This window comes from Carcharhinus amblyrhynchos, chromosome 21, assembly GCF_965287045.1.
Source record: "Carcharhinus amblyrhynchos chromosome 21, sCarAmb.v2.hapA, whole genome shotgun sequence".
Lineage (NCBI taxonomy): Eukaryota > Metazoa > Chordata > Chondrichthyes > Carcharhiniformes > Carcharhinidae > Carcharhinus > Carcharhinus amblyrhynchos.
In genome coordinates, this window is record NC_137344.1 from 41223054 (window position 1) to 41242374 (window position 19321).

Genomic DNA, 19321 nt, shown 5'->3' on the forward strand with positions numbered 1-19321 from the left:
GGTTAGTGGTTAGAGATAAATGACATGAAGAGTTTACAAGCATTGCTCTTTGGTGGCTCTGCACTGAAGCAAATGAATGATGAATTAAGAGCGAAGAATTTGTTCCTTTGCTGTGGGAGGGTGAGGCAGTGTGCACTATAATTCGAGCTGTCTGGGTGGAACACGGTGGCACAGTGGTGAGCACTGCTGCCTCAGCAGCAGGGACCCAAGTTCAATCCTTGGCTTGGTTCACTGTTTTTTTGCAGAGACTGCACATTCTCCCTGTGTCTGCGTGGGTTTCCTCCGGGTGCTGCTGTTTCCTCCCACAATCCGAAAGATGTGGGCTAAATTCTCCCTCAGTGTACCCAAACAGGCGCTGGAACGTGGCGATTTACAGGGTTTTCACAGTAACTTCATTGCAGTGTTAATGTAAGCCTACTTGTGACACTAATAATTAAAGTTTAAACTTTTAAAAAAGTGAAAATCAGCACTCCCTAAAAAAAAGAATTGCCGATTGGGGGATTCAGAGTTTTCCATCCCTGTCCCCTGCGCTGATTTGCGAGAGAGAGTTCAACGTCGAGGGGCTGCATCTATCAAAGATGCTGACAATAACCAGCAGGCCGCAGAAAGCAATCCTGCTCTTGTTATTGCCTTCCTTGTACTGACGGTGAACCGTCGTTGGGGCCGACTTTGCTTTTGCCATCGCACTGTGCACTTTTCTTCTGGTTTTTCCGTTTCCATATCGTCATTCATTTTCCTTCCCCGCTCTTTACCAGTCAGGAAAGTTCCAACAAAAAGCACACTTGTTTTTGTAACGTGTCTGGCATTTGGGATTCCCGAAAGGATTTGTCAGACTTTACCTGAGAGAGGTTGCTCAGAATTCCCACTACCCACGTTAGGTGATGCTGTAGGCACTGCCAGAGCTTGGGATTTTCAATGGAGATGTGTCTTCAGCACTTACAATAGAGCAGTGTGGCCAACTGACATTGCAACCTCAGGATGGTTGCTGGCTTCAGTTGCCTTTGACAAGTTGGAAAAATTGCGTGCATGCTGACCAGCTTACACATGAACTGTGCGGCACTGATTGTGTTTAATGCAGTTAGGCCATTACAAAATTACTTGAGATGTTATGGCTTTGACAGTTATGAGTAAAGCATATTTTCCCATTCCGTGTTAGAAATTTGAACATTCCTGAGGAATGGTTATAAGTCACAAGGAATGAGGTATAATGTTATGAGGGTTTGGCATGTGAGAGGAATGAGTGGAATGTTTAGCAGAAACAAGCTTTAGGACCAATCTGACGGGTGGGGTTGTTTGCTTGCCCAATCACTTGATACTATCGTTGTTTGCATTTTGTCCCACCTCCTTCCGGTGGTGTGCAGAGTGCTGCATTATTGCCCTTTGGGGGGATGCCACACCAGGCAAGTTGCCTTGCACCCAGATGATGACCAGATCATCTGCTTTTGGTTCGTGATGTTGGTTCAGGGATAAATATTGACAAGGACATCGGAGAGTTGCTGCTGCTCTTCAAATAGGGCATCAGTTTAACATTTCAGTCTGGGTTTCTAGGTGTGCAGATCACCAATAACCTGTCCTGGTCCCTCCAAGCTGATATTATAATTAAGAAAGCCCACCAATGCCTCTACTTTCTCAGGCTTAAGGTAATTTGGCACGTCTGCTACAACACCTATTTTTACAGATGCACCATAGAAAGCATCCTTTCTGGATGTATCACAGGTTGGTATGGCTCCCGCTCTGACCAAGACTGCAAGAAACTACAAAGGGTTGTGAACGTAGCCCAGTCCATCACGCAAACCAACCTCCCATCCGTTGACTCTATCTACGTTTCCCGCTGCCTTGGAAAAGCAGCCAACATAATTAAGGACACCCAAGTACGCGGGACATACTCTCTTCCACCTTCTTCCATCAGACAAAATATACAAAAGTCTAAGATCATCAACCAACCGACTCAAGAACAGCTTCTTCCCTGCTGTGAGTAGACTTTGGAGTGGACTTTGGACCTTATATTTAGCTGATCTTTCTCTAGCTATGACTGTAACACTCTCCTTTCCTTCTCTCTTAGGTACTCTATGAATGTTATGATTTGTCTGTATTGTGCACAAGAAACAATACTTCTCATTGTATCCCAAAACATGTGACAATAATAAATCAAATCAAATGTGCACATTAGGTGGACTGGCCACGCTAAATGGGTTATGGGGATCAGGTGGGGGAGAAGGCCTGGGTAAGATAGTCTGACTTGAGTGTCAATGCAAACTCAGTGGGCTGAATGGCCATTTCTGCACTGTTACGGATGCTATTCTAAGATTTCATCTGAAAGGTACCGCTTCTGACAGGACTGATTTGTTAGTCAAGATTGGGTGCTGTAATTTCACGAATGAGACTCGAACCTAAACCTTTTGGGTTAGAGATAAGTTAGAGATAAGTGTGAGCAAGAAACCTGTAAAATGTGGGACAAAATTTGATTGTGAAGGATGCAAGTCCCAAAATCACGTATGAATTCTTCTGTGACTCTTCCCATAATTTTGAAATAAGGTACAGATATTCTGATGGAAAACAAACAGTATTGAGACTACAAGATCTGATATTTTAATCTGTAGCTGCAAATACATGGTCTAGTTTTGATCATACCACGCTCATATGACACAATATATTAACATATGTCCAATGTGCTAATATATACATTGATTCAGATTTGTTTGTAATGTAGACTCCTGTCCTGAATCCTGCCTCTCCCCTTTAAAATCATTCTGTCGTTGTGTATGTAGACAGTTCCAAAAGCGTGGCTCTCTGGTGACATTTCAATCACACCTTCAACGGTAAGGTGGTGAATTCCACGGTCGTCCACCGTCGTGATCGTACCCGGCTAGAAAATCCAGGACACTTGCGTGTGCGTGCAGCACTGAGGATCGTAGTTCCAGGCAACGCCTCGTGTTTTTGTAAAATGTGGATGGATTGCAAAGTGGGCTGCAGTAAGGAAAAAAAGACATTGCTCAGATGTACATCAAATCCAGGTAGTCTATTTGATGACAGGGGATCAGACTGATTCAGATATCCCTTGCCATCCCTACAATAATAACCATTTATCACCCAAATCTTCGGGCACTTCATTTTCTCAGACTCTGTGCCTTCTAACCCATGGTTTTTTTCCCATTTATGCATTTCCCTGATTTAAGCCTCAATTTGCAGAATCATAGAATCCCTACAGTACAGAAGGAGGCCATTTGGCCCATCAAGTCTGTACCAACCATAATCCTACCCAGGCCCTATTCCAGCAACCCCACATATTTACCCTGATAATCCCCCTGACACTAGGGTCAATTTAGCATGGCCCAATCCCCTAACCCGCACATCTTTGGAACGTGGGAGGAAATCGGGGCATCCAGAGGAAACTCTCGCAGGCACAAGGAGAACGTGCAAACTCCACATAGTCACCCGAGGCCAGAATTGAACTTGGGGCCCCTGGCGCTGTGAGGCAGCAGTGCTAACCACTGTGCCACCGTGCTGGCAACAATCTGTAACTTATAACAACTTATAGATTGTTATCCCAACAATCTCTAACTTTCTCCATTAATGCTATGTTTTCTACATGGGTTGAAAACAAATAAACCAGTCAACTGAGTTATATTTCAAAAAAGCTAATGGAGTGCTGACCTTCATATCGAGAGGTCGAAAACAAAAAGGGATAGAAGTCAGGTTTAAGTTATACAAAGTTCTGGTTAGTCCACACCTGGTGTTACCGTGAGCGGTTCCAAGTTTAACACCCATAATTAACGTTGTTGGATGTACAGCGTATGTTTACAAGAAATATTGCCTAGACTGCAAGGATTGAATTCTGAGGAGAGATGTCACAAACAAGTCGTATCCTTTGGAAAGTTAAGGGATATTCTGATTTTCAAGATCTTAAAGGGAAAGTTGAGTAGATAAACAGAAGCATTCTTCTGGTTGGGAATCCAGGACAGGGGGCATTGTGTAAAAGCTAGGGCAAGACTCTTCAGGAATGGAGGAAGGAAATCTGGAGCAAGCTGGTAGAAGTTTGAAATTCTCTTGCAGGAACAGCAGCTGGTACTAGATAAATTTTAAATCTGAAGTTGCTAGATTTTTGTTACAAAGGGGCATTGGTAAGTATATGGAGCTAGGTGGCAGAAGGAATAATCTCACTGAACATCAAACGTAGTTGCCTACTTTTCATCCAATGTTCAAAGTAGAGGTTGATAGGTTTCTAAATACCAATGTCAGGAAGGGATAGTGTGGGCAGATGGCACTGAGGCTGAAGATCAGCCACGATATAGTTAAATGGCAGAACAGAGTCAAGGGGCCAAATGGACCACTCCTACTCCTACGTTGCCATAATCAAAGATAAGTTATTACCTTGACAAATAACAATCAGATACAAATGGCATTCCACAATGATTAATGCACTGTGGTAAACATCCAGATTTGACAAATGCACGCAATGCCTTTCGAGGCCAATCACAGTCCTTTATTTAGCTGGAAAAGGGTGATGCCTGATCTTGGTCCAGTATCTGTAATGCTCAATTCTCTAACTAGATGGCAAACAGAAGATGCAGATACATCAGGTGTCATTGTCATTGCACGCACGTCCACACATGCACTCGTCTGCAGGATGCCAAATGCTCGGATTATAAAGACTAACAGGTTAGATTGGAATTCATTTAAAGGCTAAAATAAAAGCAAGGTTAAGTGTTTTGGGTCTGTTTTTGGGGTGTTGGGGGAGGGTGGGAAGTTTGGTTAGTCCGTCAACCTCTGCTTCACTTAGACTCTCAGAAGTACTTGTGCCAATTGTTTTTAATCTTTTGTCTTTTTTGTTGGCAGCAGTTGTCGTGAGCATCGACGTTCCTGTAATAGAGTCAATTCTACGATCTACAGACTTGGAAAGATGAAGCATTGTATCAGCTAAACATTAGTAGGTTTCTTCCATCCTCTTCTTGACCTAGGTGTACGTTCCCTGTCCAGGTAAGCTATCTCATATCAAAATAATTAATCCCACTGTTGTTCTGCTTGTCCTAATTGTGCTAAACTCCCCACTGCATACACAGACTTATCACCAAATGTTATTACAGTTGGAGAGAGCATTCTGAACAATGTAACAATTGGGTAAAGAACTGCTGGTTTGTTACTGGTGGAGACGGTTAGAAAAAATTCAAAGTCACGTATAACGTATTGATTACGTACAATTTATCTTAATAGCTTTGGAACGCATGCTCTGAAATCATCTATGGGTTCAATAATCATAGGATCATAGAATCCCTATTGTGCTGTTCCTCCAAACCACAATGTTATTACACTGAGCTAATCAGGATCTGAAATACTCCACCTCCACCCAAAAAGTCATGATATAGAGATGCTGGCATTAGACTGGGGCAGGACAGTAAGAAGTCTCACAACACCAGGTTAAAGTCCAACAGGTTTATTTGGAATCACGAGCTTTTGGAGCGCTGCTCAAAGCGGAGAGAATCTCAGTAAGCCCACGCATATTGATACAAGTTTCTACAAACATGCAAGAAAGCAGACAAGATTCTGGGGACTACAGATCACGAACCCACTCAAGTTGACCTATGACACAGATCACGCTGAGAGACTCTGCCACTACGTCTCTCTCACACTCCTCAGCCACCTCATACACCACCTCTACAGCAGACACCTCAACCTGGAAACCAATATAGAGTCCATATTCTCAAGATGCAGCAGGGCAGCTGCGAGACACTGTCAAAAAGACATGACAATGGAACTCTGCCACCTAGGAAAGTTGAGAGTCTCACCTGATGAAGGAACGGTGCTCTGAAAGCTCGTGATTCCAAATAAACCTGTTGGACTTTAACCTTGTGTTGCGAGACTTCGTACTGCATGCAAAAAGTGATTTCAGCGAACTTGTGTGCTCACTTTTGATTTCCAGTTACTTCTAAAATGTTTTTGTATTATTGGTATTATCTTGCGGACACATGTTCTGAAATCAAAGCTTCGGCTCAGATATATTTTGCTAAGCCTTCGCTTACCAGCAAGTTTTACCTCCTAGTTATTATCCAAGAACGTTAGTACTTTGTTTAGCCAATCCAACTGCTCTTGATTGAAACCTCCTATTGAAAGCCACAAAGCGTTTATCCAGCCCAATGAGGCCTATGAATGAAATATTTCAGAACTTTTCAATTCTCAAGTTATAACAATTTCAAACATTTGCAAGCATAACCCACATTTCTGCAATACTGCTAGGAGACTCAATGTATTTTAATTTTTTTTTAAATATCTTGGGGCTTCTCCAAATTTTACCCATGTGTCCTGGACAGGGTAGATACATGAAGGATGTTGCTAATGGTGGAGGAGTCAAGACCCAGGGGTCACAGTCTGAGGTTTCAGGGTAGACCACTTAGGACAGAGATGAGGAGACATTTCTTCACCAAAAGAGTGGTGAACCTGTGGAGTTCATTACCACAGGAAGTGGTTGATGCCAAAACATTGAATATATTCAAGAGGTAGCTAGATAAAGCATTTGGGGCGAACGGGATCAAAGGCCACAGGGAGACAGCAAAATTAGGCAGTTGAGTTGGACGATCAGCCATGATCGATCGTGATGAATGGCAGAGCAGGCTCGAAGGGCCAAATGGCGGCCTCCTACTTCTTCTATTTCTACGTTTTCCATATTAGGCAAAATGCTAGAGCAGTGATTGTTATTTCACTGAAATTCCACTGGAAATTGTCCCTATTCGTTATGTCTAAGACCAAACTTGAAAAAGATCAAACCTCCATTGTCCTGTAAGCTCATCCTTGGTGAGTCTGAGATGGAAAGGCTGAAATACAGTCAGTGGACCTGATAGACCACATACTCTTTCTTAACACTACCCAGACACCCATAAGAAATAGGAGCAGGAGTAGACTGCATGGCTTTTTGAGACTACTTCGACATTCAGTAAGATCATGAATGATCTTGGGCTTCAGCCCCACTTACATGCCTGCTCCCATATCCTTGAATTCTCTGATAGACTAAGATAGATGTGTCCGTCCCAGCCTTAAGTACATTCAGTGATGGAGCATTCACAACGCCCAGACTAAAACTCTCAGATTCTCAATGCTTCGGATGAAGAAATGTCTCCTCATCTCAGTCCTAATTGATTGGCCCCTTACGCTGAGATTGTTTTCCCACGTTCTAGATTCCCCAGCCAAGGGAAACAACATCTCGATACTTATTCTGTCAAGCCCCTTCGTAATCTTAAATGTTTCGGTGAGATCGCCTGTCGTTCTTCTAAGCTCCAGAGAAAATAGATCTAATTTACTCAACGTCTCTCCGTAGGACAGCCCTCTCGTCCCAGCAACCAATCTAGTAAGCCTTTGCTATACTTCCAAATGCAAGTATATCCTTCCTTAAAAAGGCTGCTAATGGCAGTCCACAGGGAGAATACAAGGTGTGAATGGCCAAACAGCAGAGAAACTGAAATCAGAGGCTAAACTGTGACAGATGAAATTGTGGGGGGAGAGGGAGATGGGTGGGACAGAGGTAAAATTGAGAAAAAGGAGAAGCAAAGGGGGAGAAAAGGTAGCTATGATTCATCTTTCACTACACAATCAACTTATGGAATATGCTCCTTTAGTGGAGAAAAGAAGATTTGAATTATTTAAGAAGCAAAACAGATGTATTATCATGGGTTGAAGGGTCATTGATAAGTAACATTTGAAGATGACTAGAATTCTGATCATGTGGTGTGAACTTGTGGATTTGACAAGTCTAGTTTCACATAGGCAGGATGAACAACTTCTTAAAATTCATTCCTGGAACGTGAACATCATTGGCTGGGCTGACATTTACTGCCCAATCCAAATTCTACTTGCGAAGGTGGCGGTGAGCCATCTACTTGGACGTGAAGCTGACAGGATGTAAGAAAAACTCTTAGGGACAGAGTTCCAGGATTTTGGCCCAGTCGCAGTGAAGGAAAGGCAGTATAGTTCCAAGTCAGTACGTGGGTGGCTTGGAGGGGAACCTCCGGGTGGTAGCATTCCATGAGTTTGCTGCAACGGTTCTTCAAGGTGCTAAGCGCTGTTGAGGGAGTCTCGGTGAATTGCTGCCGTGCATCTTGTAGGTGGTACACACTGCTGCCACTGTGCGTCGGTGGAACACGGTGTTCCTTCGTCAGGCGATACCTTCCACACACCTGACGAAGGAACACCATTTCCGAAAGCTTTGGGATTACTCTCAAATAAACCGGTTGGACGTTAACCCGATGTTGTGAAACTTCTTACTGTGTCTACTGCTATAGCCACGGTGTTTATGATGTTGCTCCAGTTCAGTTTCTGCACAAAGATAGCCCCGAGGAATTCAACTCCGCTAATATCGTTGAACGTCCAGGGGAGACGGTCGGATTCTCTCTTGTTGGAGGTGATCGTTACTGGCACTGGTGTGGTGCAAATTTTGCTCATCAGCCCAGGCCTGAACGTCGTTCAGCTCTTGCTGCGTGTGGGCAAAAACTGCTCAGTTTCTGAGTCGTCGCAAACATTTCTATTTCTGACCATACGATAAAGGGAAGGTGATTGGTGAAGCAGCTGAAGGTGGCTGGGCTTTGGACACCGTTCAGAGGAATTCCTGTAGCGGTGTTCCGGGATGAAAACGATTGACCTCCAACAGCCAAAGTCGTCATCGTTTGTGCTGGGTGCGACTCCAACCAGTACAGGGTTATTCCCAATGACACCAGTTTTGCCAGGGCTCCTTGATGCCACACTCGGTCAAACACAGTCACTCACACCTCACCTCTGGATTTCAGTTGGTTGGTCCACGTTTGGATTAAGACTGTAATGACGTCAGGAGCTGGGTGGAACCCAAACTGAGCATCATCGAGCACGTCATTGCAGAGTAACGTCGCCGGATAGCACTCTCGATAACACTTTCTATTTGCTGACGGGGCAGTAATTGGCTGGGTTGGATTTTATCCTGCTTCTCGTGGACAGGATATTCCTGGGCAGTTTTTCACATTCCTGGATAGATGCCAGTGTTGTAGCTATACTGGCAAGGCTGGGGCCACAGCAAGTTCTGGAGCACAAGTCTTCAGTACTGTTGCGGAAATGTTATCTTTGCAGTATCCCGTGCCTTTAGTTATTTCTTGATATCATCTGAAGTGAATCAAATTGAATAAAGTCTGGGCATGTGAGATGCTGGGGACCTCTGGTGGAGGCTGAGATAGATCATCCACTCAGCCACTTCTGGCTGAAGATTGTTGTGAATGCTTCAGCCTTATCTTTCACACTGATGTGCTGGACTCCCACCGTTGAGGATGGGGATATTTGTTCAGCCTCCTCTTCCTGGTGTTTAATCGTCCGCCAGCATTCACAACCAGACTTGGCAGGACTGCAGAGCTTGGATCTCCCGAACCTCCACATCTTTGGACACTGAGGGGCAATTTAGCACGACCAATTCACCCAACGTCCACATCTTTGGAGTGTGGGAGGAAACCAGATCACGCAAAGGAAATCCATGCAGATATGGAAGAATGTGAAACTTCACAGTCACCCAAGGCTGGAATTGAACCAGGTCCTTTGCACTGTGAGGCAGCAGTGCTAACCACTGTGCACCTCACACACAGGTAATTATGAAGGGCAGTAGCAACAAGCTGCTTGTTTTACTCAGCACTATTATTCCTGGGAGACGCAAATCCAGAATGATGACAACCTCACGGGCTTGTGGCATGCTTTTAACATGCTGTCAGGTGCTCTCAGACCACAATCAGTAAGGATACGCAAACACCTCCTCCACAATCATTCTCAACACCGGTGCCTCACAAGGCTGTGCTCTCAGCCCCCGACTAGACTCCTTATACGCGTATGACCTTGCGGCCAAATTCCCCTCCAATTCGATTTTCAAATTTGCTGATGACATCACCTTAACGGGTCGGATTTCAAACAATGACGAGACAGAGTACAGAAACGAGACAGAGAATCTGGTGAAGAAACAATAATCTCTCCCTCAGTGTCAACAAAACGAAGGAGATTGTCATCGACTTCAGGAAGCATAAAGGAGAACGTGCTCCTGTCTACTTCAATGGGGACGAAGTAGAAATGTCGAGAGCTTCGAGTGTCCAGATGACCAACGTGTCCTGGTTCCCCCCATACCGACACTATAGTTAAGAAAGCCCACCAATGCCTTTACTTTCTCAGAAAACTAAGGAAATTTGCCACGTCAGCTCCGACTCTCACCAAGTCTTAAAGATGCGCCACAGAAAGCATTCTTTCTAGTTGTATCACAGCTTGTTATGGCTCCTGTTCTGCTCAAGACCACAAGGAACTACAACAGGTCGTGAATGTAGCCCAGTCCATCACACAAACCAGCCTCCCATCCATCGACTCTGTTTACATTTCCTGCTCCTTCGGCAAAGCCGCCGACACAGTCAAAGACCCCGCGCACCCCGGACGTTCGCTCTTCCACCACCTTCCTTCAGGATAAAGATAGAAAAGTCGGAGGTCATGTACCAGCCGACTCAAGAACAACTTTCCCTGCAGACTTTTGAATCTGCAGACTTATCTTGCATTAAGTTAATCTTTCTCTACACTCTAGCTGTGACTGTAACACTACATTCTGCACTCTCTCGTTTCTTTTCTCTCGACAAATGGTATGTTTTGTAAAGTGCACAAGAAACAATACTTTTCACTATGTTAATACATGTGACAATAATAAATCAAATCAAGGTGCAACAGCTCTGTTTCCTCATTTGGAGGCAGCTCTAAGTTAATACAATATAAAAGCAGGGAGGTCTTGCTGCAGCTGTATAGGGCACCGGTGAGGCCGCAGCTAGGGTACTGTGTGCAGTTTTGGTCGCCACACTTGCGCAAGGATATTTTGGCCTTGGAGGGAGTGCAGAGGAGGTTCACTAGGCTGAAACCGGAGATGAGGGGGTTGGACTATGAGCGAGACAAAATAGACTGGGTCTGTACTCATTGGAGTTTAGAAGGCTGAGGGAGGATCTTATAGAGACGTATAAGATAATAAAAGGGATGGATAGAGGAGGGGTAGATTTTTCTTGCTTAGAAAGGATAGCAGGACTAGAGAGCACAGCCTCAAGATAAGTTGGGGGGGGGGCAGTTTAGTTCGGAGTTGAGGAGTAACTTCTTCACTCAAAGGGTGGCGAATCTCTGGAATTCTCTGCCCATTGAAGTGGCGGAGGCTACCTCGCTAGATATATTTAACTCACGGGTAGATAGGTTTTTGACAGACAAGGGAATTAAGGGTTATGGTGGGAAAGTGGAACTGATCCACTTCAGATCGGGTACGATTCTATTGAACGGTGGAACAGGCTCGAAGGGCTAGATGGCCTACTCCTGCTCCTATTTCTTATGTTCTTAATAACTGACCCAGGGATCTTGAACTCAAAAGAAGTGTTTCACCCACCTCTTTTCATTCCAAATGTCAAACTTCTCTGGAAAGTAGCAACGAAAGCTGACGATCAGTGCAGCCAGATGTAGCTGAATATAGCTTGTCAGTGTATTGACAGTTCCCTCACTGACACTGTTTTCTTTGATGTGTCCTAGCAGTGTGGGGAATGTGTAGTTCTGGCTTTTTACTCGCACTCGTTAAACTTCCGATGACTTTTGGAAATCATCTATTTGTTCCCAGTGCTGAAAAGAATCTCATCCTTCCCTTGCAATTTTGGGTTCAGTTCATTCTGAATTGTGGCATTGTGGCAAAGTGGTTAGCACTGCTGCCTCACAGCGCCAGGGACCCAGTTCAATTCCTGGCTCGGGTCACTGTCTCTGTAGAGTTTCATTGTGTCTGCATGGATTTTCTCCCACAGTCCAAAGATGTGCGGGTTAGGCTTGGCTTTGATAAATTGCCACTTAGTGTCAGAGGAACCAGCTAGGGTAAATGCATGACATTACGGGCATAGGGCTTGGGTGGGATCGTGGTCGCTGCAGGCTCGATGGCCTCCTTCTCACTGTGGGATTCTGCGATTCTGTAAGACGCTACGATTCAAAAAGATGCCTGCGAGGTAAGACAGGGTTGACATCCAACTTCCATCATCAAACAAATCAGCAGAGGGAACGATTTCTCAAGAAGGAAAGCATGGATTTCATACCACAGTTTGTCAACGCTGCCATGCATCCAACTACTCGACAGCCAACATATCTCTGTCTGAAACAATAAATGTGTGTGCTTGACTCCCACATCAGCAATACAGAGCATTGAAAAGCCAGGAATTGAGTGCCCTGCGTTTAATGACATTCACAACTTTGAGTTCCTTTCCACACCCAAGATTGGATGGAATTGCTTTTAATGCCAATGCCTCGTGGTCAACGAAGCAACGATTCCAAACAAAGTCCTGACCGGCCGATTCCTTAATTCTTAATATAACTCCGCTGTTTAGCCCAGTCATACCGACTGTCCCATTGCTTATGATTCCTCTGCAGTTAACCCAGTTGAGCTCATACTTCCCAATAAGAACATAAGAAATAGGAGCAGGAGTAGGCCATCTAGCCCTTCGAGCCTGCCCCGCCATTCAATAAGATCATGGCTGATCTGTCATGGCTCAGTTCCACATTCCCGCCCTCTCCCCATAACCCTTAATCCTCTCTCTTATCAAAAACCCATCAACCCGCGTCTTAAAAATATTTAGCGAGGCAGCCTCCACCACTTCAACGGGTGGAGAATTCCAGAGATTCACCACCCTTTGAGTGAAGAAGTTCCTCCTCAACTCCATTCTAAACCGCTCCCCCTTTATCTTGAGGCTGTGCCCCCTAGTCCTACTATCCTTTCTGAGCGGGAAGAGCCTCTCCACCTCTATCCTATCCATCCCCTTCATCATCTTATACGTCTCAATGAGATCTCCCCTCATTCTTCTAAACTCTAACGAGTACAAGCCTAGTTTATTCAGCCTCTCCTCATAGCTCAACCCCCTCAACTCCGGCAACAGCCTAGTAAACCTCCTCTGCACTCCCTCCAAGGCCAGAATATCCTTGCGTAAGTACGGCGACCAAAACTGTACACAGTACTCCAGCTGCGGCCTCACCAATGCCCTATACAGCCGCAGCAAGACCTCCCTACTTTTATATTCAATCCCCCTCGCTATGAAGGCCAGCATCCCATTCGCCTTCCTGACCACCTGCTGCACCTGCAAGCTGGGTTTTTGCGACTCATGCACAAGGACCCCGAGGTCCCTCTGCACCGTCGCCTGCTGCAGTTTTTTGCCATGTAAGTAATAGTCCTTCCTACCATTATTCCTACCAAAGTAGACCACCTCACACTTGCCAACATTAAATTCCATTTGCCATTTCCTGGCCCATTCGCCCAGCCTATCTAGATCCTTCTGCAGACACTCCACACCCTCCGCACAATTTGCCGTTCCCCCAATCTTGGTGTCATCAGCAAATTTCGACACCATACACTCGGTTCCCTCCTCCAGATCATCTATATAAATGGTAAATAGCTGAGGCCCCAGCACCGACCCCTGGGGCACTCCACTAGTCACCATCCGCCAATCCGAATAGCACCCGTTGACCCCCACTCTCTGCCTCCTATTTGACAACCGATCCTCTATCCACGCTAACACCCTACCCCCAACTCCATGTCCCTCGACCTTCTGCAATAACCTCTTGTGAGGTACCTTGTCAAACGCCTTCTGAAAATCCAGAAAGACCACATCCACCGGCTCTCCTCTATCCACCGCCCTAGACACACCCTCATAGAACTCCAGTAAATTTGTCAGACATGACTTCCCTTTAACGAAACCGTGCTGCGTCAGCTCTATCAAGCAATTCCTGTCAAGATGCCTCGCTATTTCCTCCTTGATGACGGATTCTAACATTTTTACCTACAACAGACGTTAAACTAACCGGCCTATAATTCCCTGCCTTTTGCCTGGCACCCTTCTTAAACAACGGCGTAACGTTAGCCGTTTTCCAATCTTCCGGCACTTCCCCGGAATCCAGCGACGTTTGGAAAATAACCACCAAGGCATCCACTATAACCTCCGCCATTTCTTTCAGAACCCTCGGATGCATTCCATCCGGTCCTGGGGACTTGTCCACAATCAGCCCCTCCAGTCTGCCGAGCACCGCCTCTCTAGTAACAGTAATGTCATTAAGACCCTCCAGTCCTTCTGCCTTTCCATCGCTAACACCCGGCAAATTATTCACGTCCTCCTCCGTGAAGACGGAAACAAAAAAATTATTCAAGACCTTAGCCATATCCCCATCCCTACCACTAGGTCCCCTTTCTCATCCTCTAAAGGACCAACGTTCACCCTAGCCAGTCTCTTCCTTTTTATATATTTATAAAAACTCTTGCTATCCTTTTTTATATTAAGCGCTAGCCCAGCTTCATAGTTTCTCCTACCCTTCCTTATCAACTTCTTTGTCAATCTTTGTTGACATTTAAACCTCTCCCAATCCTCTTCTCGCCCACTACTCTTAGCTACTCTAAACGCCTCCGCTTTTAATTTAACACTTTCCTTCACCTCCTCCGTTATCCACGGCTTATTACCTCTCCTCCTACGGTCCTTTTTGACCATCGGAATAAATTTCTGCTGAGCACCAAGAAAGATCTCCTTAAAGATCCTCCACTGCTCCTCAGCAGACCCTCCCTCCAACGCGCTCCCCCAGTCCACATTCACCAATTCTACTCTCATCCTACCGTACTCCCCTCTATTCAAACAAAGGACACGCATCCGGGAACCCACTTTCTCCTCCTCCTCCATCTGCACCAGAAACTCCACCATACAATGATCACTCTCCCCAAGAGGATCCTTCACCGCAAGGTCCCTAATTCTACGACGCAACTCCACCCCCACCCCCCCCCCCCCCGACCCTAGGACGCAATTCCACCCCCCCCCCCCCCCCGACCCTAGGACACAATTCCACCACCTCCCCCCCCCCCCCCCCCAACCGACCCTAGGACACAATTCCACCACCTCCCCACCCCCCCCACCGACCCTAGGACACAATTCCACCACCTCCCCCCCCCCCCCCCCACCGACCCTAGGACACAATTCCACCACCTCCCCCCGCCCCCTCCCCCCCTGACCCTAGGACACAATTCCACCACCTCCCCCCCCCCCCCCCCCCGACCCTAGGACACAAGTCCCCCCACACAAACCCCTGGGACACAGCTCCTCTCCCCCGCCCTGCCCTCTCACTCACTCACCCGCTGCGCCTTTTCCCAGACTTGGTTGAGTTTGGCGATTCGGAATTCAGTGGTCACCTTCCCCGCTGTGGCCGCCCCATTTTTCTCCCTGGAGTATTTTCCAGTGGCCTGAGCGGCTCTGGGAGACAGGCAGAGAGTCAGCAGCGCCAGCCTCACCCAGCAGGCCGCCATTGCTCTGTCCGCCAATCACATAACTGTTCAACACTTCAAGGATCTGTGCACCAGTTGTGTTGGTTGGTAATGTCAAACCACATAGTTGTAGCTACCAAAAAAATTGTGCTAAACATATACAATGTAAACTAGCAAGTTTGCATTATCTGTAATGTCTAATGTACTTTCATCCAGTTGTATTGAAAACTGCCAAGCTACACGTACTACTAAATTCTCAGCAATATCACTAATTTGGTGAGCTGTTGTCATCACTAAACAGGATGCACTTCAGCTGACCTCTCATCTAGGACTCTGCGAGCCTTGTCTGATGCTGCAGGAAGAGTTAATCTCTCTAAGTAGTAGACTAGACTGGATTGAAGTACACAAGGAGGAGGTGTCGGCAAATCTTGAGCGTGTGAAAATAGATAAGTTCCCTGGGCGGGATGGGATTTACCCTAGGATTCTCTGGGAGGCTAGGGAGGAGATTGCAGAGCCTTCGGCGTCGATCTTCATGTCGTCATTGGCTTCAGGTATAGTGCCGGAAGACTGGAGGATAGCAAACGTCGTCCCCTTGTTCGAGAAGGGTAGTAGAGACCATCCTGGGAATTATAGACCAATGAGCCTTACTTCTGTTGCGGCAAAGTTTTGGAAAGAATTATAAGGGATAGGATTTGTCATCATCTAGAGGGAAATAAATTGATAAGGGATAGTCAACACGGTTTTGTGAAGGGTAGATCGTGCCTCACAAACCTTATCGAGTTTTTGAAAAGGTGACCAAAGAGCAGGATAAGGGTAAGGCAGTTGACGTGGTGTATACAGATTTTAGCAAAGCGTTTGATAAGGTTCCCCCTGGTAGGCTAGTGCAGAAAATGCAGATGCGTGGGATTGAGGGTGATTTAGCAGTTTGGATCAGGAATTGGCTAGCTGACAGAAGACAGAGGGTGGTAGTTGATGGGAAATATTCAACCTGGAGTGCAGTTACAAGTGTTGTACCTCAAGGATCTGTTTTGGGGCCACTGCTGTTTGTCATTTTTATAAACAACCTAGATGAGGGTGTAGAAGGATGGATTAGTAAATTTGCTGACAACACCAAAGTCGGAGGAGTTGTAGACAGTGAGGACGGATGTTACAGTTTGCAGAGGGACGTAGATAAGCTGCAGAGCTGGGCCGAGAGGTGTCGGATGGAGTTTGATACGGAAAAGCGTGAGGCGGTTCACTTTGGTAAGAATAACAGGAGTACAGAATATAGGGCTAAAGGAAGGACTCTTAGTAGTGTCGACGAGCAGAGATCTCGGCGTACATGTACATAGATCCCTGAAAGTTGGCACCCAGGTGTTAAGAAGGCGTACGGCGTGTTAGCTTTTATTGGTAGAGGGATTGAGTTTTGGAGCCGTGAGGTCACGTTACAACCGTACAAAACTCTGGTGCGGCCGCACTCGGAGTATTGAGTACAGTTCTGGTCGCCGCATTGTAAGAAAGATGTGGAGGCATCGGAAAGGGTGCAGAGGAGGTTTACCAGGATGTCGCTTGGTATGGTGGGAAAGTGTTATGAGGAAAGGCTGAGAGACTGAGGTTATTTTCATTGAAGAGAAGAAGGTTACGAGGTGACCTAATTGAGGCATACAAGACGATCAAAGGATTGGATAGGGTGGACAGTGAGAGCCTTTTACCTCGGATGGTAATGGCTAACAGAAGGGGACGTAGCTTTAAGGGGGTGGTAATTATAGGACAGATGTCAGAGGTAGGTTCTTTACTCAGAGGGTAGTAAGGTCGTGGAACGCCCTGCCTGCAGCACTTGTGGACTCGCCAACTTTAAGGGCGTTCAAACGGTCAGTGGATAGGCACATGGATAACATTGGAATAGTTTAGGTTAGAGGGTCATTAGATTGGTTCCACCGGTCGGCGCAACATCGAGGGCCGAAGGGCCTGTACTGCGCTGTAATGTTCTATGTAACAGCGTGGGGCGTTTTCTCTTCAGCTACGTGGTATGCTACCCATGTAAGAAGCTAATTGTGCTTTGTCATTCAAAGTTTTATTTCTGCTCAGAGCTTTGAAAAAAATCCAAAGGTTTGTTCTCCAGATCGCAACGCTAAGTCTTCAGATGTCTGTGCAGTTTTCAGGGTTTTAACCTCTCATTTGCCAGTATTTCCCCACACTTGGGGTTTGCATTGTGATTTGCACAATTAACAAAACCAACTCTCAAGATGCATCTTTATACTGTTTTGTCCCTGATTTTAGTTCATCCTTTGTAGGAGGAGGACGCGAATAGTTTTCCGGGTATTAAACACAGAAGGATGGTAGGAGTCGAGGGCCTGAACGCGATCGCTGTCACGAGAGGTAGCGCTCGACAGACTAGCGGGACCGATGACGGACAAGTCCCCAGGACCGGATGGAATGTATCCCAGGGTTCTGAAGGAAATGGCAGAGGTGATAGTGGACGCCTCAGTGATTATTTTTCCAAACCTTGCTAGATTCCAGGGAAGTGATGGAAGATTGGAAAACGGCAAATGTTACGCCGCTGTTTAAAAAGGGTAGCAGGTAAAAGGCAGGGAATTATAGACCGGTTAGTTTAACATCTGTGGTAGGAAAAATGCTTGAATCGTAATCAAGAAGAAATAGCGAGGCATCTTGAAGAATTGTTTGATTGAGCAGATGCAGCAACGATTCGTTAAGGGGAAGTCGTGTCTGACAAATTTATTGGAGTTCTGAGGATGTGACGAGTGCGGTGGATGCGGTGTTTCTCGATTTTCAGAAGGCGTTTGATAAGGTGCTGCACAAAAGGTTGTTACAGAAGGCTAGGGGGCATAGAGTTGGGGGTAAGGTTAACACGTAGAGGAGGTATCAATGGGTGCTATTCGGATTGGTGGTTGGTGACTAGTGGAGTGCCCCAGGGATCGGTGCTGGGGCCTCAGCTATTTACCATTTATATAGATGATCTGGAGGAGGGAGTGCAGAGGAGGTTCACTAGGCTGATACCAGAGACGAGGGGGTTGAGCTATGAGGAGAGGCTGGATAGACTGGGTCTGTACTTGTTGGAGTTTAGAAGGATGAGGGGGGATCTTATAGAGACGTATAAGATGTTGAAGGGGATGGATAGGGTAGAGGTAGAGAGATTCTTCCCACTCAAAGGACAGCAGGATGAGGGCACAGCCTCACGATAATGTGGGGGGGAATGGTGCAGTTTAGAACGGAGTTGTGGAGGAACTTCTTCACTGAAAGGGTGGTGATTCTCTGGAATTCTCTGCCCGTTGAAGTGGTGGAGGCTACCTCGCTAAATATATTTAAGACGCGGGTAGATAGGTTTGTGGTAGGCAAGGGGATGAAGGGTTATGGGGAGAAAGCGGGAAAAGTCGAACTGAGCCACTTCACATCAGCCATGATCTTACTGAATGGCGGGGCAGGCTTGAGGGGCTAGATGGCCTACTCCTGCTCCTATTTCTGATGTTCTTATGATCACCTGAATCCATGGCACTCTGAATAGAGGTGATAGTAGCACTGCTCTGTCTGATCATAGACTCGCTGGAGTAGCTCTCTCCAGGAGATAGCAACGTGCGATTCTGACCACTACATACACTTGTCTATTAGTGGTTGGCCCAAGTGGCCACGGAGGATGTGTTGCCCTGCTTACTATTGCCTCTTATGGGCAGAGACGACTACTAATATTTCAATTCCTGCTGCACAGCAGTTAGCTTCTCCAGCCAGAAGATCTCTTCTATTTCTCCTGTTGGAAACATATGCCCAATGAACACAAGACTTCACTCTACTCATCCTGCATGTTTCCTAAAATAATTTGCAAGGGAGGAGGAAAGAGAGGTTGTGGGGTTTGACTGCTGTGCAGATCTGTCAGACTTTGTACTGTGTTCACCTGAGTCAGGCCATCTCTGGGATTACATGACCCGTTCTGTATACACCACTCCCACTTGGAAAAAGCCTGCTTGACTCAGTCAGTCCCAAATCAGTTGCCCCTCCTGTTCCAACTTCTGACGATCACTGTGTTCCCAAAACATTCCCCCCACTGTCAAGTGCAAAGCACCAAGGACA

At 46.2% G+C, this 19321-nt stretch overlaps 1 protein-coding gene across 1 annotated transcript; it reads right to left on the reverse strand.

The window, feature by feature from the left end:
- Positions 1 to 2689: 2689 nt before the first annotated feature.
- On the reverse strand, positions 2690 to 15301 carry adprm (ADP-ribose/CDP-alcohol diphosphatase, manganese-dependent). Its single transcript, XM_080209362.1, is given in 8 exon segments — positions 2690 to 2846; positions 2848 to 2908; positions 2911 to 2967; positions 5587 to 5602; positions 6031 to 6099; positions 6101 to 6138; positions 8398 to 8458; positions 15131 to 15301. Coding segments are annotated over 8 exon segments (630 nt in total).
- Positions 15302 to 19321: the final 4020 nt, after the last annotated feature.